The sequence below is a fragment of the Schistocerca serialis genome, chromosome 2 (assembly GCF_023864345.2).
Source record: "Schistocerca serialis cubense isolate TAMUIC-IGC-003099 chromosome 2, iqSchSeri2.2, whole genome shotgun sequence".
In the NCBI taxonomy this organism is placed as follows: domain Eukaryota; kingdom Metazoa; phylum Arthropoda; class Insecta; order Orthoptera; family Acrididae; genus Schistocerca; species Schistocerca serialis.
In genome coordinates this window covers 852,588,075-852,614,940 of record NC_064639.1, presented here as the reverse complement: position 1 = coordinate 852,614,940, position 26,866 = coordinate 852,588,075, and the positions used below count along the sequence as shown (strand labels likewise).

Sequence of the window (26,866 nt, the reverse complement as noted above, 5' to 3'; positions counted from 1 at the left end):
AAATACAGGGAGCGAAAGGCTATTTACAATTTGTACAGAAACCAGATGGCAGTTATAAGAAGTCGAGGGACATGAAAGGGAAGCAGTGATTGGGAAGGGAGTAAGACAGGGTTGTAGCCTCTCCCCGATGTTATTCAATCTGTATATTGAGCAAGCAGTAAAGGAAACAAAAGAAAAATTCGGAGTAGGTATTAAAATCCATGGAGAAGAAATAAAAACTTTGAGGTTCGTCGATGACATTGTAATTCTGTCAGAGACAGCAAAGGACTTGGAAGAGCAGTTGAATGGAATGGACAGTGTCTTGAAAGGAGGATATAAGATGAACATCAACAAAAGCAAAACGAGGATAATGGAATGTAGTCGAATTAAGTCGGGTGATGGTGAGGGAATTAGATTAGGAAATAAGACACTTAAAGTAGTAAAGGAGTTTTGCTATTTGGGGAGCAAAATAACTGATGATGGTCGAAGTAGAGAGGATATAAAATGTAGACTGGCAATGGCAAGGAAAGCGTTTCTGAAGAAGAGAAATTTGTTTACATCGAGTATAGATTTAAGTGTCAGGAAGTCATTTCTGAAAGTATTTGTATGGAGTGTAGCCATGTATGGAAGTGAAACATGGACGATAAATAGTTTGGATAAGAAGAGAATAGAAGCTTTCGAAATGTGGTGCTACAGAAGAATGCTGAAGATTAGATGGGTAGATCACATAACTAATGAGGAAGTATTGAATAGGAATGGGGAGAAGAGAAGTTTGTGGCACAACTTGACCAGAAGAAGGGATCGGTTGGTGGGACATGTTCTGAGGCATCAAGGGATCACCAATTTAGTATTGGAGGGCAGCGTAGAGGGTAAAAATCGTAGAGGGAGACCAAGAGATGAATACACTAAGCAGATTCAGAAGGATGTAGGTTGCAGTAGGTACTGGGAGATGAAGAAGCTTGCACAGGATAGAGTAGCATGGAGAGCTGCATCAAACCAGTCTCAGGACTGAAGACCACAACAACAACAACGCCTGTTAAATATTCATCTTTTGGATCTGCAGCTGTCGTCCTATCTATCCATATTTGCAGTTAAATTATAGTCTATGGGTTCCGCCTTTTTGCAAAGAGACTGCGTTTTCTTTTCACCCAAAGAAGAAGAATCAGCCACAACAAAGCGTGAGTAGTAACAAATATATACACAAACCATTTTGACACGCCAAAAATCATGCTTTTCAAAATCAAGGGATGTGTTAAACTGTCGACGACATTTGCATTTACATCTTTTGGTCTACAGATGACAAGCTGTCAGTGCACGACACTATAGAGCTGGTCCTGCAAAACTACATAATTTAAAATTACGCTAAGAAGCAAAACGAACAAAATCTTTCTTTAGACCTCAATTTGTTAAATAAATTATAACCTAAAATATTTTCACTTTTTACAGTTTTTCAGTAAACAAAAAACCCACTGAAGATGGCACAAAGGTGCTGAAACATGTCTGTGTTTGCAAAAAGGCGGAACCGACATCCTATAACGCCTGTTAAGTTTAGGCAGAACAAACATCTGATAAGTATACATGGAACAATTTCGTACAAAATGTAACATTTCTCGCATTGCTGCTCCAGTTAAATCTCCTTTCATTGATAATAAAAATCTTTCATATAAATATTATATTTAATAGAATTTGAGCCTATAGACAAGAAAGATAAGTAATTACTCTCTTTCTTTGAGTGTGTATGTTTTCTTATACCTAGAGTGCATAGACAGGGCTGTACGACTTTTGATACTTTTTAAGTACTGATTGGTTTAACTCTTGCCTACTGAGACCGGAACATGACAGTTTCAGAATCCATAAAAATACAACATAATTCCCAAGGAATTTCATTTACACGCTATTTTTTAATTTTATTCAAAACTGTCTCTATTTGTTTTCTCCAAGTAGTTCAAATATTTCATGCATAGGGCGTTGTAGTGCGTAGTTTTCTGCTCGAGCAGTCGCTGCAGGTATTTTTATCACCACTTGTCACTTCGTCACCGATTGTTTGTATGAACACAAGTAACATTGCATCGGAATCAAGAAATACTAATGGAGTGTAGTTGAGTGTGATGCTGTACATTATTCTATAGATAATCGCCAGGCGAACAATACCGTGAAAAACACGCACTGCAATAGAAAAAGAGGCACAATCTACGTTTCGCAGGAACTGATCATTTATGTTAAGGAAAGGTTATTGGAAGAAGTATTAACCAGCACCAAACACAGTTAAAAAATCGTTTTATTGACACGTTTTGTTAGTTACAAACGGATTGTACAGCTTGTTACATGAAATAAGTTAATAAATAGTGCTTCATTAGTGGACTAGAATCTCGGGCAGTTTCCCAAGCGTCCCAAAACAATTAAGTGATTACGGTGAGAGGAAGTAGTTTTTGTTTCCTCATTTACACAACAGAAGAAAAATCAGGTTAGTTAAAGCGGAGCTACGTTTTCAGTCTTTGAGAGGTTGAAAGCACACATGTTCTTATCACAAAATTGTGTATTTATGGATAGAAGTTAGCAAAAAAGAGTGTAACACCCGAACCATGCAAAATATTGGGGAAATGTGGTATGTCTCAACCGATGGGACCAATATAGCACGACATAGACGTGTCATTTATTTAAAAGCCTTCTTTGTTAAATCCACGGAACTCCAATTCTGTTACCTGCATGCGAGAATTTATTTTTCACCAAACAACACATTTTCGAGCAAATCAAGAACTATGCATCAAGATCGGTTTTTCTTCAGTGACTACATTTCAGTGCCTCATTGTTCCTATCTGGAGGTAAATGCAGGCCACATGTGCTACAGAATGCGGAGTGTAGAAAAAACAAGATAGGAATTTTATTATTTTTTGGAAGAGTAAGAGAGAATTTAAATAATTAAATATACAACCACGCCTACGACGATGGATACCGTTACACGAGGGTTGTCCAGAAAGAAAGTCCCGATCCGTCGCGAAATGGATACCACAGTGAAAACCAGATGAAGCTTTGCACAGATGTGTTGGGTAGTGTCTCTGGTATGACCATCGATCGCATCAAGACGCTCTTTTCAGTTGTGAGCGCACTGTGAGCTAGTAAAGGTGCCTAGCACAACGATGTCTCCCGCCAAGCTGGAGGGCCTGCTGAGAGGCTTCGCCTTAATGAATGCAGCCCACCTAACACAACTGCCACGCACTTCCTTCTTCATGGCAATTCTCAGCCGCACTCTGCAGGGGCAGTGAAGACGCCCCTGTAGTCTTTTCCATGTGAAGTGTTCCATCACCCACAACACAGCCCTAACTGGCTCGTCCTGAGTATCACATAAAACGCTGGATACGAAGACAACATTTGAGCCCAGGCTACGCGTTATAGACCAGCATTGAGAATTATCAGAAAGCACAGGCGACTGCCTTCTATGACCACGGTGTTGGAAATTTGGTATAACGCTCTGACAAATGTCTAAGTCGGAGCGGCGACTATGTAGAGAAGTATCTGGAAAATGTATCTGACTCTTGCAAGTAAAATGTTTCTGATTTTCACTGTGGTTTCCATTTAGCGACCGATCGCAACTTACTTTATGGACAACCCTCGTATATAAAGAATCGAAAGCTTAATTACAATAACTTACAGTTTTAAGCGATAAGTTACAACTACTGTGTTATTGAATGTGTTTGAATGGTGGAGAAGGGAGACTGGCTTACGAGATGATGTATTCTGACCGTAAATAAATACGTAATCCCTTCGCGGAAGGAATCCTTATGATCTACAATAAACTGATCCTACGTTTCCTAGGTAATCGGGATGGAATGACTGATTCTACCCAACGTAGAGTTCAGTATCTGAATCCCGTTTCACTGCCTACAGTTCAGACTTTCGCGTGAAGAACCTGAGGTTTGGCTGTCGGGACGGGTAGCACTGCCGCTACTGGCCGTGTGACGGCGCGCGTGGCTCGTGTGGGACACGGCTGGGTAAGCAGCCTGGCGCGGAGGGCCAGCAGAGGCCGAGGTCGCCGGCGCTACGACCCACCTCCCAGGATGTCCTCCACGAAGCGCTCCAGGTAGTCCTCGTCGTCGTCGTCATCGTCGTCGGCGGCCGCCGCGGCGCCCTCGTCCTCGTCGTCGTCGTCGTCATCGTCGTCCGTTATGTCGTCCAGGTCGACGTCCTCCTCGTCATCGTCATCGTCGTCGTCGTCGTCAGTCGAGGCTGCGGGCGCGCCCGCCTGCTGGCGGCCCGTCTCGCCGCCGATGGCCCGCGAAGATTCTGCGGGGGCGGCGGGGGCGGCGGGGGCGGCAGCGGGGGCGGCGTCGCAGACAGCACAGGCCAGCGCGGCCAGCAGCGCCACGCACAGCACCCACTTCATTCTGCAACACATCGCAAACCGTGCCGTCAGCCTTCATCACATCACGCACAACTCTAACGACGGACTCTGGGAAACAGCATTAGTTTAAGGGGGGGTAGGACGTCAAACGGTCCGACTTGGAGCAGGAGAGGCACCACAGCACATTTTAATTTCCACTGTCTATACTTTTACAAATAAATTCATAAAACTTTAACAGCATGACCAGGAAGGATTCGGGATTCATACTCATAGCAGTGGAAGCTCAAAAACGTAACAAAACACAGAATGAGATTTTCACTCTGCAGCGGAGTGTGCGCTGATATGAAACTTCCTGGCAGATTAAAATTGTGTGCCGGACCGAGACTCGAACTCAGGACCTGCAAAATGCGCAGGAGAGCTTCTGTAAAGTTTGGAAGCTAGGAGGCGAGGTACTGGCAGAAGTGAGGACAGGGCGTGAGTCGTGCTTGGGTAGCTCAGTTGATAGAGCACTTGCCCGCGAAAGGCAAAGGTCCCGAGATCGAGTCTCGGTCCGGTACACAGTTTTAATATGCCAGGAAATCTCGTAATAAAACACATTTTTTTACATGTGAAATTTCATAATTTTTTCACTTACTACTGGCTGCATTTGTTGCTACAGGTACACTTTTCTTCCTAAGTAAGAGAGATTCTTCGATGAATTTTGCACAGAATACACACCATACTTACAGGTGTCTGAAACTCTAGAAGTTATTTAATTTACGAAAAAATGAATGAACTGTTACATTTTAAACTTCATGTTTAGAAAAAGTTCAAGTTTTATAGTTAATTATCTCAATTTTTCCACAGTTTTTTAATAGAGCTGGAAAATTCTAGAGTTTCATACACCTGTAACTACTGTTTGTATGCTATGAAAAATTCATCGAAGAATCTCTCTTACGTAGGAAGAAAAGTGTACCTATAGCAACAAATGTAGCCAGTAATAAGTGAAAAAATGGTGAAATTTCACACGTAAAAAAAGGTGTTTTGCTACGTTTTTGAACTTCCACTGCGATGGGTGTGAGTCCTCAATCCTTCCTGGTCATGGTGACGAAGTTTTATGAATTTATTTGTAAAAGTATAGACAGTAGAAATTAAAATGTTCTGTGGTGACTCTCCTGCCCCAAGTCGGCCTGTTTGACGTCCTACCCCCCTTAATACACTATCTGATCAAAAGTAACCGGCCACACCTACACTACGGAATTAAAGGATTACTTTTAGAAACCCCTTAATTGCTTCCCATCGCTACGTTTAAGTTTGAAATTTGGTTGAAAGCTGCTTACAACCTTTCTCTGTAATGGTGCGTGGCACCCTGTGACTTCACCCATGGACTCGACGACGCTTCCAATAGCAAGGCGCCAACACATGGTAAAAAATTGCCACAGCTCGGAAGGTCATGTGAGCTGTAAGGTGGGTTAATGATGTCACATTGGCACAAAATTTCATCACAATTCTGCCCAGCGCCTCCGTGGACTTATCACATGATGGGAAGGTGTCACAGTCCCTCTTACCCATGTTTCACCCCTTCTTTTGGCGTCACTGCGATGGCGAACAGAACCGCAACACCCAGCGTTGAAATCACGGAGTTTTCCTATGGATGGCCGAGGAAAACATTTCAGACAAACCATCGTTCAGAACCGGCACGAAAAGGTCTCATAAAGGGTGACAATGAAACTGCCCCTTTCCGTAGGGTATTGATTCCCAATCATTTCGCAGTCGAAACCGACAGCTCGCAGTATGGTGGGCAACAGCAAGATGTTCTTGGCAACTATTGAAACTGCTGGCACCCTTGGACATTTCAAACCTTCTCTAAGGACACTGTGCGACTATACACGCATTGAATGTGATCACGCCCCTTTGGAGTACAGTGCGACCGCAATTTTTGCCCTTCTGTACATGTTGGAGCCACTACGTACCATTCAAAACCATTTCATGAACTCTGAACGTAATCCGTAGCAGCAAAAGGTACTTTTGATTTTCCAAACCTCCTGTTTTCCAACCTCCAGTGGCGTGGTCACGCTGGAATGCAACATGAACATGCGCCTGAATAAAATTAAGACCCCCCCCCCCCCCGGTTTGGCAACACCCTCAGTGCCAACCACGCACATCTATTGCGCCCATTAGTAATGTACCTTTCGCCTGAGGGTTAGGCAACCCCTTCGAAAACCCTTGGATTGGTTTTTCTACTTTCAGGCGCTAGAGCAGCTTTCAGGTTGAATTGGTGTCAAAGTTTCAGACAGGTACGTTTGTAAGGTGCGCAACAAAGTAGCGTCGGTGGCGCCGGGGATGTTGCCAAACTGATGGGTATTACACATACCCTTTGCCAGTTTATTTACGAGCATGTTAAAGTACCAAAAAAAAAAAAAAAATGTTCAGATGTGTGTGAAATCTTATGGGACTTAACTGCTAAGGTCATTAGTCTCTAAGCTTACACACTACTTAACCTAAATTATCCTAAGGACAAACACACACATCCATGCCCGAGGGAGGACTCGAACCTCCGCCGGGACCGGCCGCACAGTCCATGACTGCAGCGCCCCAGACCGCTAGGCTAATCCCGCGCGTTAAAGTACCCTTTGCTGCTTAGAATCACGTTCCAATTCCGTTGAATGGTTATGAAGGCTCCCTGGTTGTTCTAACCTGTACACGACAGTAAAAATTGCTGTCGCACTGCATTCCAAAGGGGTGCGATCACGTTAAATGCGGATTCAGTCCCACAATGACCTATAGAAGAGTTGAAAGTTGCGAGAATATCAAAGATTAACAAGAACAGCTTCCTGTTGCTCAACGCATTGCGAACTGTCGTTTTCGACCGCAGAATGTGTGGGAGTCAACGTCCCAGGAAAGGAGTGATTTCACTGTCACCCTTTATAACACCTCTTGAGGTCTTTCCATGACGGTTTTGAAATGTTTCCTCGCCCACCCATAAGAAAACAGCGTGGCTTGAGCGCTGGGTGTCTTGGTTCTGATCACCATCGCACAGACGTCAATAGAAGGGGTGAATTGTGGTTAAGAGGGGCTATGACGACTTCCTCATCATGGAACAAGTCCATTGTGATTTCCTTTTCCACACTTGTGTTATCTTAGCATGTACACTATCTTTGATGCCCTCGTCGTTGAATGCATGTTGAACACCAATCTCCTTTACTTCCTTGAAGGTTGTCTAGTGTTGAAATTTGAGTATTTTGGTATGACAGCGTCTGTAAAACTGTTCTGTTACAAGTCCTTGCGAAGGAAGAAAGAAAGGAAACAAACTCTTTAGAGACGGATAACGGACAGGGGGTTTCAAGGTATCATTCTTCAGTTCTACGCGCTGTTCGCTTGGCTACGTAGAAAGATCGATTTCGTTACCGGAAGTAGATGGTGTGCTGCAGAGAACACGGTCTGGAGGAGGGACGATCAGATATGACGAGCAGTCAACACCAGTACCGCTAGTGTTCGAGCGTCAGTCCAGAAGAAGAACGATGGAAGGACCTCACTGGGGAAACTATTCCGGTTTTCGCCTAAAACGATTTAGAGGAACTAAGCCGAGTCGTACTCTTTCAGAGTACGATCAGAAAGGAAGATATCAGTTTAATGTTACATCGACATCAGGATAAATTCTGAGGAACTACAGAAAGCGAGATTATGCAGTTAAGTATAACATATGGGATGCACAAATAAAGCATGATTCCTCAGTCTGCGTGAAAGGAAAATAAGTACTGAGTAGTCAGCGCTTGGAAGAAACTAGAGCACTGTAAAATGCGGAAGAGCGCTTGGTTATTTAATAACGCATTACGCATTTGTATCTGAGAATTGAGGTGAGAGAGAGGCAGAGGCAGTCTGTGTCCAGGACAAATAATTGTTTTTTTTTGGTGGCACCAGCATGTCTACAGATTGTTTCTAAATGATTCCCTATACGTAGTGAGTGGGTTGTTGGGTTCATACCTGCTTCTAGCTCAAGTAAACAGTACGCAAACAATGTAACACGCGAACACCCGTTACACAACGTCATAACGGGTAGGCAGAAGCCTTATGTAATGCCCTATCATTTCCCCATTCCGACTTGTGGTGCCTTCGGTGTCAGGCGGGTCACGAACTACTAAAGTCCATAGTCTCTGACATTGAGCAATATCATCATAAACGATCACTCCACAGGAGGAATAAAAAATGTTGTTGTTGTGGTCTTCAGTTCGGAGAGTGGTTTGTCCTGCAGCTCTATCCTGTGCAAGCGTCTTCATGTCTGAGTAACTACTGCAACTTAGATTCTTCTGAATCTGCACACTGTAATTATGTCTTGGTCTCCATATACAATTTTTAACCCCCCGCCCTCCCCTCCCACACACACACACACACACTTCCCTCCAGTACTAAATTAGTGATCCCTTGATATCTCAGAATGTGTCCTATCAACCCATCCCTTCTTGTAGTTAGGTTGTACCACAAATTTCTTTTCTCCTCAGCTCTGTTCAGTACCTAATCATTAGTTACGTGATCTATCCATCTGTTTAAACTGTTTGTCGTTCGTGCTAAATTTCCGCACAAACGTTATAAACGAAACTACAGCTACACGAAACACAGCGAAATGTTTCGAAAGGACGGAAATCTTTAAGTATGAAAAACAGGGCACCGAAGAGCATAAGTAATCAATTTACAAATAGTTCGCAGTTCTCATTCCAATCATACTGCCGACTACAGTCGGTAGGCTAGCCATGAATAAAGTTTATCTTGACAAAGAAGAAACGATGTAGACGCAATGTTTCGAAGAATAGTAGCTCATCTATCATTTTTGGAAGATTTGAATGATACGCAAATCTTCCAGAGCCCTGAAATGATTCTAATCAAGTGAGGCTATCAGTGGAAAAATTAGAGTATGACATCTAAGAATGGTGATTGCTGTTTGAAGAATCCCTTGACGCAGCGCGTCACGCTAGTCTATCCAAGCCCCTTCATCTCACTATAACTACTGCTGCCTACACAGGCTACATTTGGACTTGCTACTAGTGGGAAATATGGATAAGACAGCTGCCGTTTCAGCATCACTGACGCAAAACCAAGTCAAATCACAAGTAAAAAGAACAAGGGTCGAACAGGCAGCGATATTAAATGCCGTGAAGTACAGTGGCAAGCAGGTCTTTGAGGAATAAGGACGGGTGGGGGATCCAGCACATATATAGTGACGTCACTTACGGTGTCTGTCCTAGGTCAATGCTCAGTAGTTCCGCAAACCGTTGAGAACAAGAGCGTCGAGTCTGAAGGGCCGTGTGACCTGGAAATGGAATGTACTTGGGAGTCACGCTTTGAAGACACTGTCTTGTCCACACACACACACACACACACACACACACACACACACACAAAGGGAAAGAGACACAAAGAAAGAAAGGGAGACAGAGTGGGGATCATACTAAATCGACCGGTTATCGTCAGTTATCGGACCGAAAATGGCTAGACAAGTATTGCGACAATGCTAATTAATATGAGCTACAGTTATATACGCTCGAGATTGCTAGGAAAGTTGTTAGTCAAGGGCTGATAAGCAACACATGCAATCACAGCTACTTACATATTAACTACAGCAGTTCGTGATGGAAAAAGCATCTGTTTTAGAGTAGGTAGTGATGCTGCTATATAATTAAAGAACAACTCCCGCAAGTAGTGAAGAAAAAGAAGTAAATGCGTAAAGTGATAACGTAAACACTTCTTCCAAGTTTTTTGGATTTTCCTGTTCTCACAAACTTCTGGCGAAAAATATTAATTAACATCTTTACCTTCTCTCGCAGGGAATTAGTATCGTCAACCTAATGCAACCTGAGGAGATCCACCTCACTGTTTTAGCCCCGTTGCTGGGATCTTCTTCACTAGTATGCTGTTCGAATGACTGAACACTATCCTTCTCTTCGGTTATCGGTGCTTCGGTGTGAAGAATTCTTGATATGCTTGTCGTACTTAATAGCTTGCTACCGGGTGCTCTGTCGAGTTTCGTTTTCATTTTCTGCACAATATCTCGACGACCGACCGATCCGTCCTCTTCACGAGTTGCGAGTTTTGTTGTTCTGTGTACTCGCTGCCTGGACTCCAACCAGACTGTGACTATTGTTGATACTACGCCGCTATTTAGAGCCGAGTTAGATTCCTGATGTCCACTACGCCCATTGACGCTCATTCGTTTTCTTAGAGCCGGCGCTGATATTCCATGAAGCGCAAATTCTCTCAGCGTTTTCAAATTCTCATGGATATGATGACCGGCGAGATTTTAATAAATTGAATTCCGCATCCTGAACGTTATTTAAATAGAAATCGCCCTCCCTGTTTATTAGGTTTTCTGACATCTTTATTTCGATTAACTCCTCAACAGTACTTCCCAGAAACAGGCGTTTGCACCACAATACTGGTCTCATTGTATTTCATTTCATGATTATATTCGAAGCCCTGAAGAAGACAGCCTAGTCAGTTGTCGAAATATTGTTCGTAAAATGGAAACAACAGCTCGGCGGATGACCCGGCGACACACTATTAATCAACCGCGTCGAGAGAACATGCGAGATCTGGTTTATTTGCTCGACCTAAACTCTATGTTCAGTACCTGAAGATGTGTGATCCTGGAGCAAACTCTGGCAAGAGACTGAAATGTTTGGGTGAACTGTATCACCCAGAAAGTTTTTTATTGTTTGACATCAGTGAGTACCCACACACGTATATAGTATCAAAAATATATGTGAGATTGCTTAAGTGGATCAGTTTTAGACTACTCGAGTAGTTATGACCTCGAACTATTACGGAGACGTGCTGCTCGGATTGTACTGGTATAGCCCAACATGAAAATGTACCAAAGATGCTCGGGGAACTTAGAAGATAATGTTTGGGAGCAGGGCAACGTGTCATTTCATTTAGATGTCGTTGCTCTCGCGAAAGCCTATTGGGCAAATTTGGAGAACCTATATTCGAGGAAGGCTGTGCTGCTATTTACTACGATATTTGTGTTTCTTGCGTTGGAAGGAAGATTAGGTTTTACCGACCCGTCCATGACGGGGACACTGGGAACGAAAATCAAATCAAGCTCAGACTGCTGAGCAAACTATCGTGGCATCTGCTTTAAGCGATTTAAGGAAATCATGGAGAACCCAAATCTGAATGGCCGAACTGACTTTTAACCGCCATCCTCTTGAATACGAGTCCAGTGTCTTACTAATACTTCACTTCGCTCGTGTCTCGCACAGGAAGCACGAGAAAGTGGTGTAAAAGAGTAGGACGCGTACTTAGGTGTTTAGACATTCAATGTTCCTTCGCTCTACTAATGGAGTAGAATAGAACATCATTATATTCATTCGGCCTGAAATCTTATTGACCGGTGTTCAGTTGGCTTCAGTGATGAGTTCCGATTCGAACTGAACCCAGATGGCCAGCGAAGTCGTGTCTGTAGACGTTCCGGATAGCAGAAGGATACCAGCGTCACCGTCGTCCGCCATAAGGCCCGAAGACCACGAATGGTGATCCGCGGTGCCATTTCATTTCCCTTTGGTTATCATCTGCGATACTCTTACAGCACAGGGGTACGTGTACGATACTGTACGCCTCGTTTTGTTGTCCTTCATGGCAATCCATTCGGGGCTTACATTTCAGCAAGATAATGCCCGCCCGTACACAGCGAGAGTTTCTACTGCTTTGTGCTTGCCATATCCTACGTTGGCCAGCTAGGTCGCCGGATTTCTCCCCAATTGAGAACGTTTGGTACATTATGGGCAGATCCCTCCATCCATCTCGGGAGTATGAAGATATAACGCACCAATTGGACAGAATTTGGAATGGAATCCCTCAGGTGGACACCCAACAACTATGTCAATCAGTGCCAAGCAGAATAACCACTCGCATAAGGGCCAGAGGTGGACCAGTGAGCTACTGATTAGCTTCAATAAATCGTCTAATTTTTCTGAAATTGTAATAATTTGTTTCTTTGTACATTTACGTCATATTCCGTCCCATATGCGGATAATTCCTTCGCGTTGTGTCTCTCTTTTTTTTTTTTTAAGCGTTTATGTAGAAGAAGTTGTTTATTGGTTGTAATTTACATTCTGAATCTACTTCATCTCGTTTCTGAACCTTTCATACGGATTACGAACTAATGATAATAGACATCGATTGATATTTCCACATTCAATACATAGGGACACAGTTGCGCGACTCACCTCTGACATCTTTTTCCGGAAGAAGAAGGAAGGTTATGTTTAACGTCCCGTCGACGACGAGTCTGTAGAGAGGAGCACGAACTCGGGTACGGAGACGATGGTGAAGGAAATTGGCAGTGTCTTTCTGAGTTAACCATCCCGGGATTCACCTTAAGCGGCTTAGGAAAAGCACAGAAAACCAAAATCTGGACGGCCGGACGTTGGATTTCAACTGTCGCCCTCCCAAAAACGAACCCAGTGTCTTACCGCTACGTCACCTCGCTCAACCGATCAGGAAGGAATTGGCGTCAGGCCTTTTCTGGCACGCATTGCCGTTGGGGACAAGCTCTTCGGGAAGCACAGTAGTTACTTACTGTAAAACCGGAATGTCAGTGCGAGAAATTTGAGAGAGGACTCCGGTCTCGGAGGCAGATTTGTGAAGCTGCCGCTGAGGCCTGGTGTGAACCGGAAGACGACAAGGCGGCAGGAAGGCCGCAGAGGTCGCGTCGGCCGGACATGGCACACTTGGCTGCGCCGCAAGTGTGCCGCACCAAATACCGGCGCGTCCGCTTTCCCCGGCCGCTAAGTCCCGTCCCGCACCTGCGCCGACGCCGCCTAACACACTTGCCCAATACCGGTCCGCTGACATCCCTCTTGCTGGCCCCATTACTCCGTACAATGATACGATTTTTTACACCACGCAGTTCAAGAAGAAACAGACGTGAGGGTGATTACGTGATGATGTTACAAACTTCCAGAGGTGCTCGAGAGCAGTAAGTTTTGAGGTAAGGTTCCCTCGTCCGGTAACAACCGAGACGAAAGTTGTAAGGGAAAAATCGTTCTAGCCGGCCGGAGTGACCGAGCGGTTCTAGGCGCTACAGTCTGGAACCACGCGATCGCTACGGTCGCAGGTTCGAATCCTGCCTCGGGCATGGATGTGTGTGACGTCCTTAGGTTAGTTAGGTTTAAGTAGTTCTAAGTTCTAGGGGACTGATGACCTCAGAAGTTAAGTCCCATAGTGCTCAGAGCCATTTGAACCAAAAATCGTTCTGATATCCCTGACAGTGATATACCTGCACTGCTGTTGCTAAGATTGTACTGTAGGCAACTTTCAGACGAAGTAGTATAGACCAAAACAAGAAAAACAGTGCAATAAATATGAGCTCTAAAATGCATGCCTTAAGAGGTGTGAAAACTGTTCACCTTTGCTACTGCGAAACACATCTTTTCTACTGCAAGCTCTTTGCTTTCCGTATTTTGGAAGGTGGTAGTTTGGATCAAAATACACAAAAATGTCTAAACTGGATGCCTTACGTGCCCACAATTTTTAAGATATGCATTTTACATCCAATGTTTATCGAACATTTTTTCTCGTTTTGATCCATATTATTTCCTCCAAGCAAGGCTTGAATACCTTCCATCGCTAGCGTGTGTAATGGCCCGAGACAGTAGGAATCTTGCGAATGGATGTTTAGCTCAGAACGAATTCATTCCAGAGATTCTGTTTACTAAAAATAAGTGTTTACTTGTAATAAAGTGAACAGCAGCTGCAGCACTCATGGGTGGATGAAAATCTTCAGGCAGTTATTTATTTCTCAGTTGATATATGGTGTCGTGAACGTCCTCACTGGTTCAGTTATAACAAACAATCAGCGTAAAGAACGACGAAATCTGCAGTTCCCGGAGAATTTACTGTAGGGTAGTTCTATGATTTTGCCCTGCAACATGAGCTAGAGCGTACCTGCCAACGCGTTTTTAGTTTTAGTGTCACATTGCTACACTGAAGCATGCACTCCTGGGTCGGTAGCATAGCAACCAAGATCATTCGACCTTCCATCTCTGGAGTTATCGTTTGCAAAAAAATGGTTCAAATGGCTCTGAGCACTATGCGAATTAACTTCTGAGGTCATCAGTCGCCTATAGCTTAGAACTAATTACACCTAACTAACCTAAGGACATCACACACATCCATGCCCGAGGCAGGATTCGAACCTGCGACCGTAGTGGTCGCTCGGCTCCAGACTATAGCGCCTAGAACCGCACGGCCACTCCGGTCGGCTATCGTTTGCAAGGGGTGGTTGAAGACTCTGGTCTAGAGGAAGAAAGTGCTAACAAGGAAAACATTGCTTGGCCACGTTTTATATTCTTATGAGTACGTTACGGAAGAATTTAGGCATCAGATCCGATTAACAACATAGCATCTGTCTATAGCATCCACAAAAACCGTTGAAGTTGGCAGTGGCATTCTTGAGCATTAGTAACAAAGGAGAGAACAGGACGCTACGGTTTAACTATCTGTGGACTTTGAAAGAAAGAGAAAGAGGATTAGAGTGTAACGTCCTGTCGATGAAAGAAGGAAGGAGAATTGGGGTTTAATGATCCACCCATGATCCATGATGAGATCATTAGTGACAGGGCTCTTGATTAGTTAGAGAAGGATGTGAACAGAAATCGAGTGTATCTTTTTCAAGAGAAAATTTGACTTCAGCGACACAGAAAATCCATGAATAATGTTAGCCTGACTTTGAGATGCAGAAGAAACGAAAGTTTACCTGGCGATCCTGACAGGATATTCAGAAGTTAACTTCCACAAGGTGCTGGAAAACACTGGCTGTCATAGGAAAATTACTCTCCCTTAAGATTAATCCAGTTGGCCCAGGCTACAACCCCTGTAGAAGGATAAAGACTTTCCATTTATCTCCAGACGGAACACTCCCATTCCCCAGATATGAGAAACCAATTCTAGCTGCTACAATAGCGGACAGAGTGGGCATTAGGCATGACTAGAAAATGGTATGTTATATTAAACCCGCTGCATAATGTCGCCCAGAAATTGTATGGAGACATTGATAATGGAAGCACATCAAAAAATGGCCTCTTAATTCTATGCCTACCATTCACATACCCGACAGTTCCAAATAGTTGTCTCCCAGAATCCATTAGGAATAGGAGGGGTGCTTATGAAAGCATTATCATCAGTCTGCTTGATACTGGCAACTGGTGACAAACAGGGTGATTCCATGATGGTGTTACAAACTTTCAGGTATATTGGAGAAGGGATTTATTTGAAGTAAGGTACCATGGTCCGGAACTGAACGAATCGAAAGGTATCATTCTGATGTGTCTGACAGTGGAATACATATACCAGTATTGTTGTTACTAAGATTTTAGGACAGGCAACGTTTAGAGGTGTACTATGAACCAAAACAAGAACAAAATATCTAGTAAAAATAGGCTCTAAAATGCATACCTTGTTCACCTTTTATACTGTGAAACAAGAATATTTTCCATCTCATGTGCATACTGTTTGCCAAATCTTTCAGACGCAACAACAGTGCTGATAAGAAAAGCAATGTTTGTGTAGTGTAACAAAAACATACGAGAAAGTTATTCTATGGCGCATTCCTAATGCAGTAAAACGTCGTTACTATTCTGAAACAGAAGAAAATACATTGCAATTTGTGTTTCTACAGACACGCACCGTATCCTGGCACTCCGAACCTGTAGGTACCTTTATCGGATGATTTCACCAAGTATGAACAGCTCTACTATATTAATGCAATTTTTCTGAGTCAGACAAGCCGGAAAATCCGGAAAGAAATCACGCAGGATAACTGTTGATACTTTGAGAGGCTGCTTCCTATAACCAACAAGTAAGACTACTAAGTTATAATGAGTAATATCTTTAGATTGGTAGGAAGACCGTCACCACAGCCACTATTAGCAACGACAGCAGTTACATTCGATGGAGGAATGAAGCTACATTGAAGACAATGCTTTACTAGTAAGACAAATATAAAGTGCGTGCGAAAAGAAGGAGAATTGAGGGGAATCTCATCTGCAGACGCTTATAGTTGAGTGAAATCACGATATTATTCTTTATGAATCTCCTGAGTCAATGCTTCTTTACTCAGTGAAGGAGAGGGTCCGATCGCGAATCATCGTCCGATATTAGATGAAAATCTTGGTATGAATTGTGAGGAGATCACTAACTACGGACGTCATCACGCTCTCAAGATGCTGAGATTGTCAGTGGCAGTATTTCTGTTATCACAGCGAATGAAGACGCCCCTCCTGACAAGTGAGGATCGGGTGATGAGTTCGAAAGCAGATCGGTGCTGAGACCTTTTAACAACAACAAAGAACAGACCTGTAGTTTCGAACTTAATTGTTATGTCTGTGTGCAAAACTTCCTTATCTTTATGTAACACTGCAAAGAGAGGTTTCGTAACATTATGTTACGTCTAGGCTCTCTATAACTGCAGGCAGCTGCATAAATACCTGAAATTCAATTTCCTGAAACACTGAATCATTAAATACTACAAGTTTACCAACCACATATGCACATTGGCAATCGTTATTGTTAGATGAGGATATTCACATGTAACTGAATGGTAATTTTACCTTGACTGAAAAGTTCTCTGTGAAATATGGAGTCCATCTGCCTACATCATACAATAAATCTGAAGCAAATTAAGTTCATAATTCAAAGAGTGTAGTAGTGCTTCTTGATAGTAACGGTGTGAAGAAGATTGGTCGTCTGGTAATGTGAAGAAATTTTATATTTTAATCCAGACAGAATGAATTAGTTACTGTGACAATGATGTCATTTTATGATAGAAATTGATTTGTTAGTTCCAAATGAACTCTTCCACCACCATGATTTTTTCTCAAAACTGTAGAGGGAATGGCAGTCATATTGTCCGGCTTACGAATTAAATTTCAGCTAGCGCTGTAATATTGTTTGAAGGGAGTTCAAATGGTTCAAATGGCTCTGAGTACTATGGGACTCAACTGCTGAGGTCATTAGTCCCCTAGAACTTAGAACTAGTTGAACCTAACTAACCCAAGGACGCCACAAACATCCATGCCCGAGGCAGGATTCGAACCTGAGACCGTAGCGGTCTTGCGGTTCCAGACTGCAGCGCCTTTAACCGCACGGCCACTTCGGCCGGCGTTTGAAGGGAGTGATGTAAGCGTTTGCCGACATGTCTGCAATAAACACCTATACAACGGTACTGATAAACGTGTGCTAATGTCTGCCAATATCATAAATTATTGGTAGTTTTTAGTAGGTTATGTTCCGATAGGTTCATTGTAGAATCGAAGAGCAATTATAAGTGAACTTGACTTCCTAAAAGTAAGAAAAATGCACAGTTTACCCGGTATTGTTAATCCTTAAATACAATTCAGTCTAAAAATATTATGCCGACGGCTTCGAAGTGATCATTGAAATCGTTAAATTGTTAGGAGGGAAGAAAACACACTGTTAACGTTCCGTCGACGAAGAGGTCATTAGAGAGAAAAACAAAACGAATAGTAGAACAAGGATACGAGGGAAACGTGTTGGCACTCTCCTTAATCGATTTAGGGAAACCATGAAAAGTCTAATTCCGGACTGCCGAAACGCCAGTCCACAGCATTAACTAATGCGCCGTCTTAATCTACAAAGCTTGAGTCAAAATGACCGTCTAAAAACCACACTCACGAACAAGAAAATGATCTATGAAGGTTAAAAGCGTCTAGGTAAACGTATTGTGCTGTCTTCAGTACCGATGGTGACAATGTTTTGACAACGTTGCGTGAGAATTATCCTCTTCACTGCTAAGATGAAGACTCGGAAGAAGGTTGCGATGCTGAAACTATGTCAAGACTATCATTGAACATTGAATACGAGGTGGTGGGTTCGCCTCAAACGATTAAATTTACGCATTAGAGCTCTATCCAGCCTGTCTTCAACCCGCACAGAATCACTATCCATTTCACCCGCCAGCGCACTTAATTTATCACCTTCTGGGCCTTCGGTTGTTGTTAAGCGAATAGCTGAGTCACTTGTGTAGAGTTGCTGCAGCAGATGCCCTTCCGAATCCAAATATTAGTGTCCCGTCTGCGGCGATACCCGTATTGACGAGGCTATACTGACATAGAGACAAAGCTAAGAATAAGTACCGTTCTACTGGCTGCAGCCGCTCGTCCGAAGAAACGATCTCTGTTCCGGGTCTCCATTCGCGTATGGTGATGCGGCATGAATTACTATCGAAGATTAGGGTCGTTTGTTCTTTCCATTGCTGCCGAAGGGCCTCCTCACGACCCTGTTTACTGAATGTAGCAATTCCTGTCACCAGTGAACAGATGAAAGTAGCTGTCCAACGTATTCTATACGAGCATGAAGAATGCAGCGTGAAATTTATTCTCGTAATGTACGATTTGCTAAAGTTTGGCATTTCTCATGTAGTTAAAATAATGAAGCAGGAAAACACTAATTACCCCGACTGAATATAGATTATGGAATCCTGATCTGAGACCTAGAAAAAAGGCGTTATACGAATGAAACGATTCTACCAAAACATTTCCAGGTATTTAACGTCAAATTTCATTATTGTACGTATTTACGTCGAATGTACAGCTGTATTTAATATTGACCTTATCTTCTAAGAGTCTTCAATAATATTTTTGGCCTTTCCCAAGATAAAATGTCTGACAGGAATTGTTTGTCATAGCGTTTTAGTGCGCGATAATTTATCGATCTTGAACTATGTCCTTACGCTGTAGCCAGCTTCGTCAAAACTGGTTAACTCAGTGTCAGCGGACGAGCACTTTACTTCAGAACTATCATTGGACTCTATAACAAATGTCAAACACAAAATCTGATACGAAATATACAAGTATAATAACATATAATAATATGTATATTTACTGCATATGTCCAGTTAGTGGCGGCGCCTCAATTTAGCACTCAGTTGAGGCATATACTTTGGCATTCGTTACTTACACTGCTCAAAACATTTCTGCTCATCGTTTTCTTTGAGGCCGTGCAAAAACGAGTCTTTGCCTCCCCGCGGAGTGCAAGAAAACGTTTGTAGCAAAATGCTCGTCCAATATCTGATCGATTTCGATGAATTTAGATGATTATTCTCATAGCGTGGTGCCACAGTTGAAGGTCGACAAAAAGTCGCTCTGTAATAAAAAACGAGCAATAGAAAAAAAGACAGTTTGTTGTGATAACCAAACCGATGTTTTCTTTTGTCATAGCGCGTCCCACGAAGCATCACTGAGTAGTCTATATTTGAGTTGACCTATCCATTATATTAAAGAAATTTAATGCATCTACTGAAACACAGAGAAAGATCGCACTTCATGCCTCGGAGAAGAGATAGCCATGTAGAATACATACACGCAGACGTATTGGCTTACATTTTTGGCCTCATTTAGTTTTTGTGCAGAAGAAACATAACCGGTGATTTCATTCATCTCTATCGAAAGTATCCGCTGGCATTGAATGTGCAGTGCCTTGCAGAGTGTATACAGCGCGGTCAAAAAATTGAAGCACCCTGGAGACACGGCTCCCAATGTATCGTCTTACACATACACACCATCGGCGGGTATGTATTGGATTACATTAGCAGTTCTCTGTGACAGGTACAACAGCCACTAGAATGAATTGATGTTGTTCATGTTTAGTGTTGTTACTAGACCTAGTAGAGTATACAGGGCGATTTTTTTCAGCGTGCACAAACTCTTGGGACTGATCGGTGAGACGGTACGGAACGAAATTGGTCTAATGAACTTATGTCCGGAAATGCATGGTTTCCATACTAGAGACCATTTATTCAGTCATATTTTGTTACAGAGACTGCGGTCAAATACGCGCTGTACCACGCGGCCACAGATACAGTATACATGGTTCCTCAAACGTCATGCCCTAGGGCCCTCTCCTGCCACAGTAATTGGTAATGTTGTGCCCGATTCACTTCTCTTGCTGATTCACCTTGTAGTGGATGTGATACAGCGTTGTACACAATGGTTCCATATTCGAATCGAGAGCTTGCCGACATAGAATTTACTTACGGAAAGGCAAATGACAACGGGCGGCGATCAGAAAGTTTGTATCAGGAGAGCTATCCCCACTGACAACAACCACAGCATTCAGTGTTTGCAAAATTGTTTCGCTGTTTGTCTGAGACAGGGTCGTTTCAGGGAGTAGGAAATCATGAAGGACGCACCCGAAAAGTTGTTACACCAGACTTAGGGGAAAACGTGATTAACACTGTGGAAGGCGACTGCCGTGTCAGTATCAGGCAGTTGGCCCGCCAGTACAGGGTAAGCCAGACGACCGCGTGCAACATTCTCCATGACAATTGTTACTTCACTTATCACTTACAGCGTGTACAGGACTTACTAGCGTAAGACTTTTCACATCAGGCGCAGTTTTGTCACCGATTTCTTCATCAGGTAACCACGATTCCGGAATTTATGTCATCCTTCCTGTTCACGGATGAGGCCATCTTTACCGGAGTGGTATCTTCAACTTTCATAACAGTCACCTGTGGGACAGTTTGCAGAATCCTCATGGTATGGTAACAGCGAAGCATCTTCATCGGTGCAGTCGGAATGTGTAGGCCGGGATAACTGGCGACAGTATTTTGGGACCAACCTTCCTTCTAGGTCGCCTAACAGGCCGCGTTTATAGGCATTTCTTGCGGGTGACTTTGCCTCTCCTGCTGGAAGAAGTGCCATTGATGATTCGAAGGGTTATGAGGCTCCTGGTGCTCCAGTCTACTTCGCCGTTAACGTCTGGACGCATCTCAATCGTGTCTTCTCTGGTCGATGGATCGGATGACGGGAGTCCAGTTGCATGGCCTGCTCGTTCACCGGATCTCAAGCAGTGCGATTTCTGCTTGTGGGTCCATCTCAAAATGCAGCCTGGCCGATGTGAACGTGTGAAAGAGGACATGCTACAGCGCGTACACGCATGCATTGAGGCACGTTGAAACCATTTTCAACACATACTGTAACTGTGGCAGTATGGTACAGCGCGTATTAGACTTCAGTCTCGTAACAATGTATGATTGAATAATTGGTCTCTAGCATGGAAACCATGAATTTCCGGGCATAAATTCATTACATGTCTTTTGTTCCGTATTCTCTTACCGATCTATCCCTAGAGTTTGTACGTGTACACGGTGGAAAAAATCATCCTGTATAAGCGGCATCAACGGCGTCTGATGTTGAACTATCACTCTGAAGGTCAAGAAAATGCCGTCTGCTCGTGTGCGACAGCGTTGTCAGCACCTGATAGTTTTTGAAAGGGGACCATTGTGTCTCTCCGGCTGATCGAATCTTGGAATGTCAAGAGTTGTGGGGCATTCGGATGTGACAGTGGTCCGATGTTGGACTGCTTGGAAATGTGAGGGCAGGTATACCAGTCGTCGAGGTTCCGGTCGGTTACCCCTTCACATCCGCACCTAGAACAAGTTATGGCCTTCCTGTAACATTCTGTGTCATCCCGGACAATCGGTCGGAGACGAGCAGTAGCCGGACTGGGGAACTATCGTCCCATGCGCACGCTGTAATTAACAGTGCAACACAAAATGCTGCATTTGGAATGGTGCCTGGCCGGGAAGTATGGACTGCTGATGAATGGCGTCACATTGCGTTCAGAAATGAATCGCAGTTCTGCGCTACCCCGTATGTCCGTGGTCGGCGAGTATGGCAGGGACCAGGGAAGAAGTCCCATTCCTACTGTTTTTACGAGAGGCACAGCTGTATCAAGTTGTGTGAGTTCGCGCCAAGTCCGTTGTTTGTTGATTAAGGAAACTCTACGCTGCGGTAAATCATAGACGTCTGTATCATCATGTGTTACCTCTCATGTGATGTAATAATGGTTCCATTTTTCAACAGGACAATGCTCGTCCACACATGGTCCGTGTCTCTATGAATTGTCTGAGCGATCTTAGAGTACTCCCGTGGCCAGCAATATCCCCAGGTCTGCCCCTGATAGGAGATTTATGGGACCAGTTCGGACATGGACTCCATCCAAGTAACAGTATCCAGGATGTCAAGGACTCGTCACAACAGTTGTTGGCCAGCTTGCATCTCGAGAGGATACAACGGCTTTATGGCACCCTTCCCAACCAAATCAGTGCACGTATGTAGGCCAGAGGAGGTGCAATGTCATACTTATTGGGTGCTTTCATACTACCAAGTTCTATGTGATTTTGGCGCGATTTTGTAATCACAGACAAAACATCACACAGCCTCTCAACCCATGAAGTTTCATTTCATTTCTTCCTCCCCTACTGGTTGCTTCACTTTTTTGTCAGGCACGGCATGTGTATGAGTACGTGGTGCTTTCCCAAAGGACTGGCTGCAGAAGGAGCGTCAAATACTAGCAGAAAGATAAAGTTTTATGAAGATATTGTAAGACATGATTCTTTTATCTTCCAGTTCGCTTCCAATTCCGGTTCCAGCTAACAACAATGGGAGTGTAAATATTTCTGAAATAATATATCCCAGTCTTCGTTCACTGGTTTTTTTTTCGTCTTTTGAACATAGTTCTGTCGATAAGGTAAAATTCCTATTAAGGTACGTAAATGGATACTGTTACTCAGGTTTTTATATGTATCATTACCCATTTGACATGCCCCTCCATGCTTTTTCACGCACTAGTGTACGCTACGCGCACTTATGTTGTTCCTGCTTGTTATCTAATATCCTCTACCTGCACTCTACTGAATCACCGTCCTTTTTTAATCAACTGAGGACTTCCATACGCACAGATCGTCCCTAGCTTTTAACATGAAAATTATACAGACGTCTGAGGATCCTGAACTGAGTGTTTGGAAACGAGGAATCAATAGTCGGAAATGAATATTTCATGTGATACGAGATCTTGAATAAGCAATGCGTGCGAGGCACGTACTTGTTCTCTTGTTCCGTAACAAACAACTGACCTCCGCATCGACGTTGAAAAGCAGTACGCAATCGATTGTAATGTGGCCACAGTGGAGATTGTTTCTGTCTAGTTCATGACTGACTGTCACAAATGGAGCATTACTCGTTACAGAAACGTGAAGACACTCGTTTAATGTATGGTGCAGCAGGAAGTAGAACTAGAAATCGACGGAGAATACTTTCGCAATAAGAATTTCGTAACCGGGAGGAATTTACCGTCATGGATAAGTATGAGTAATTGGGTCTTTCAAGGCCCAGGAAGTTAGCCAGAGTTCTCGATAAAGATTTTGCGCACAGAGGAATTTTAGGAAATGACATGGAACTGTTTGAGAGAAGGGTCATCAGTACGTCACCGTCAACCTGCCCGTGAAATGCACACCTCAGACAATCTGGAGAGTATCGGTGAAGTATCAACAAACACTGGTGCTATTTCAAATTAGTCTGTGATCGTCTATCTTCTGTGTAATTTTGATTCTACTGGTGTCGGGCATCCTCTAAAAATATCGTGTAACACTTCCTCTAGTCTTGATAATGACCTCAATTAGACAAGGAGAAGAGCCCACGGTTCCTTCAAGAATATCCAGTAGACTCCACTCATTGATGATCAAATCATGTAGAGGCACCAAATTGCGAGGGTGATGTTTGCTACTTTTCACTCGCTATTGCAAATAGTCCTGGGCATTTTCTGTGTGACTGAGGTGGGCTGATTCGGCGGACAACTCGAAGAGATACACGATTTGTGTTCGTCAAAAGAGCAACGAATCAATACAGCCTTGTGAACACAGTTTTTGCCCTATTGGGAGTTGTGTGTCCGCAGTACTCTCACATTGGAAATAGAGATCAAAGAGCAACGCATGCTCAACGAGAATGTTAAAATAAACATCCTAGTTGATGTACACGGTAACCAGAATTATTGGAGCCAAGTTGTGGTACGAATAACACCCCCCAAATGACACTCTCCACACACTGCGCATTAAACGACCATTGGAAAAAGGTGCACTCGACGCCTTGCGTCATTTGAAAAGAGAAAGAACCACTGTTCATCATGCCACATTGAGTGCCTCCACTCAACTGCCGTCCAGTTTCTGTTTTGTCTAGTGCTCAAGAGGTGTACAGCTATATGCTCAAGTGACAAAAGTCATGGGATAGCGATACGTACATATACACATGGCGGTAGTATCGCGTACAAAACAGCGCTGCATTGGGAGAGCTGTCATTTGTGCTCAGTTGATTTATGTGAAAAGGTTTCCGACGTCATTATAGCCGCGCGACCGGAATTAACAGACTTTGAACGCGGAATGGTACTTGGAACTAGACGCGTGGGACACTCCATTTCAGAAATCGTTAGGGAATTCAATATTCCGAGATCCACAGTGTCAAGAATGGGCAGAAAATACCAAATTTTTGGCATTAGCTCTCACCACGGACAACGCAGCGGCCGATGGCCTTCACTTGACAACAGAGAGCAGTGGCGTTTGCGTAGAGTTGTCAGTGCTAACGGAAAAGCAACACTGCGTGAAATAACAGCAGAAAGTCCGTCAGGACAGTGCTGGCGTAAATGGGCTATGACAGCAGACGATTGATGTGCTTTTGCTAACAGCACGACATCACCTGCAGCGCCTCTCCTCGGTTCATAACCATATCGGTTGCACTCTAGACGACTGTAAAACCGTGGCCTCATTAGATAAGTCCTCATTTCAGCTGGTATCAGCTGATGGTAGGGTTCGAGTGGGACGTACACCCACGAAGACATGGAACTAAAATACCAAAGTAGCACTGTGCAAGTTTGTGGTGGATCCATAATGGTGTGGACTGTGTTTACATGGAATGGACTGGTTCCTCTGGTCAAAGTGAACCGATGATTGACTGGAAATGTTTATGTTTGGCAACTTGGAGACCACTATTTGCAGTCATTCGCGGACTTCATGTTGCCAAACAACGACTGAATTTTTATGGATGGCAGTGCGCCATGTCACTGGGCCACAATTGTTCACTATTGATTTGAAGAATGGTTTGGCCAACCACATCGCCCGCATGAATGCCATCGAACGTTTATGGGACATAATCGAGAGATCAGTTCGTACACAAAATGCTGCAGGGGCAACACTCTCACAATTATGGACGGCTATAGAGGCAGCGTGGCTCAATATTTTTGTAGGGTACGTCCAGCGACTTGTTGAGGCCATGTAACGTCGAGTTGCACCACGCTGGGCAAAATGAGATCCTTCACGATATTAGGAGGTACCCCATGACATTTGTCACCTCAGTGTGTGTGCCACTGCGAACAAGAGCCGTTTAATACAGTCCTCTTCCCAATATTCGACCGGAAACTGGTTGTGATAGACTTGTATTCACTGACAGCAGCAATTCCTGTCGGATTTAAAACCGACTGTCATGGGCAAGGCTTTACACTTGTCTCCGGTCCCTCTCGATTATGACTTTTTGTCGACCACTGTTATTAGGCCGTGCTACAGAACTGCGAATGGCGCACTATTCCTTGTAAACACGCTGGACATTCCGCGTTGATACATCAATAAATTGGTCCTCTTCATTCACGGTGTGGTCATGGGCACGGCCAAACGCGATATCTCGTTATTACTATTCTGTCACGTATCACCGCCGGATCATATTATTGCCCTGATGCCGTTATACCCCCCTAAGCATCACTTCACTGCCGTGATTAGCGCCAGGGGTAGAAATTCACATGACCATTTGTTCTACCTGTCTGCCCTATTAATGGGTTGATTTATATTATGTCCGATGAGCTAGGCGATCTACAGTGCGAATAACACAGAAAACACCGGTTGTTTCCTCGTCACAGCGTTATAGAGAAGGGAAATCGCCGTAAGGACGGCACGGTGACATGAGCTTCGCAGTGCCGACGTCAGCGCACCGTTTTGCGACTTCCGCGAGCCATACAGAGCGGAACGGACTGCACGGCTGGTGCTGTTGCTCAGAGACGCCTGCCTGCTGGTGTCCCCACTGTGTAACTGTAGCAGGGCGCGCTTCACGCTCCACGGCCTCCCCGCTAATTGCCTACTGTGAAACGGGGGCTGCAAACGGGATAATCACCGTTCAAACATGTCGGCGTTGCTTAAACTCAAAGTTCATCAACTCGGCCAGGACACATTTCATAACAGTCATTAACAAAAGTACGTATCCAAAGTGTTCTATTTTTATCAGTTATTGGCGAATATTATTACGTCTGTTAGTCAAGATAGCGGTAATGTATCGACTGTGTGTAATTTGGAAAATTAAAAAAAGAATGCTGAGGTTAGCTTCCTTCCGTTCTAACAATACTTAGTTAATGCTTATTCCCTTCAACTCGAGCTACCTGCCTCTATACGTCCACTGAGTTTACGGCGTTTAGGAGTTGTTAGTCAGCAGAAAAGCTGCATACCTCGTTCGGGGTTTTCTTACTATATCCCTCATATAAACCCGATTACACATGGATGAACAATAAACTGTTGCACCGACGTATCTAGTAGAGTATCTGCAGTTCCCCCTAATCAATTGCAATCGGTCCTTATACTTTTGTACGAGTATGTTAGTTTACTTACGTAAAACGCAAGCTTTGTAAACCAGCTGAGCAGCTAATTAAAACATCTCAAACGAGAAAATGCAATACTGTAAC

At 43.7% G+C, this 26,866-nt stretch overlaps 1 protein-coding gene across 1 annotated transcript in view; it reads right to left on the bottom strand.

Annotated features, from left to right (window-relative positions):
- Positions 1–26,866, bottom strand: part of LOC126456463 (uncharacterized) — a 274,840-nt gene that overhangs the window by 73,094 nt on the left and 174,880 nt on the right. Inside the window, exon 4 of the mRNA XM_050092214.1 lies at positions 4,220–4,361. Within this exon, the coding sequence (XP_049948171.1) occupies positions 4,220–4,361 (142 nt within the window). The remainder of the gene's footprint in view (positions 1–4,219; positions 4,362–26,866) is intronic.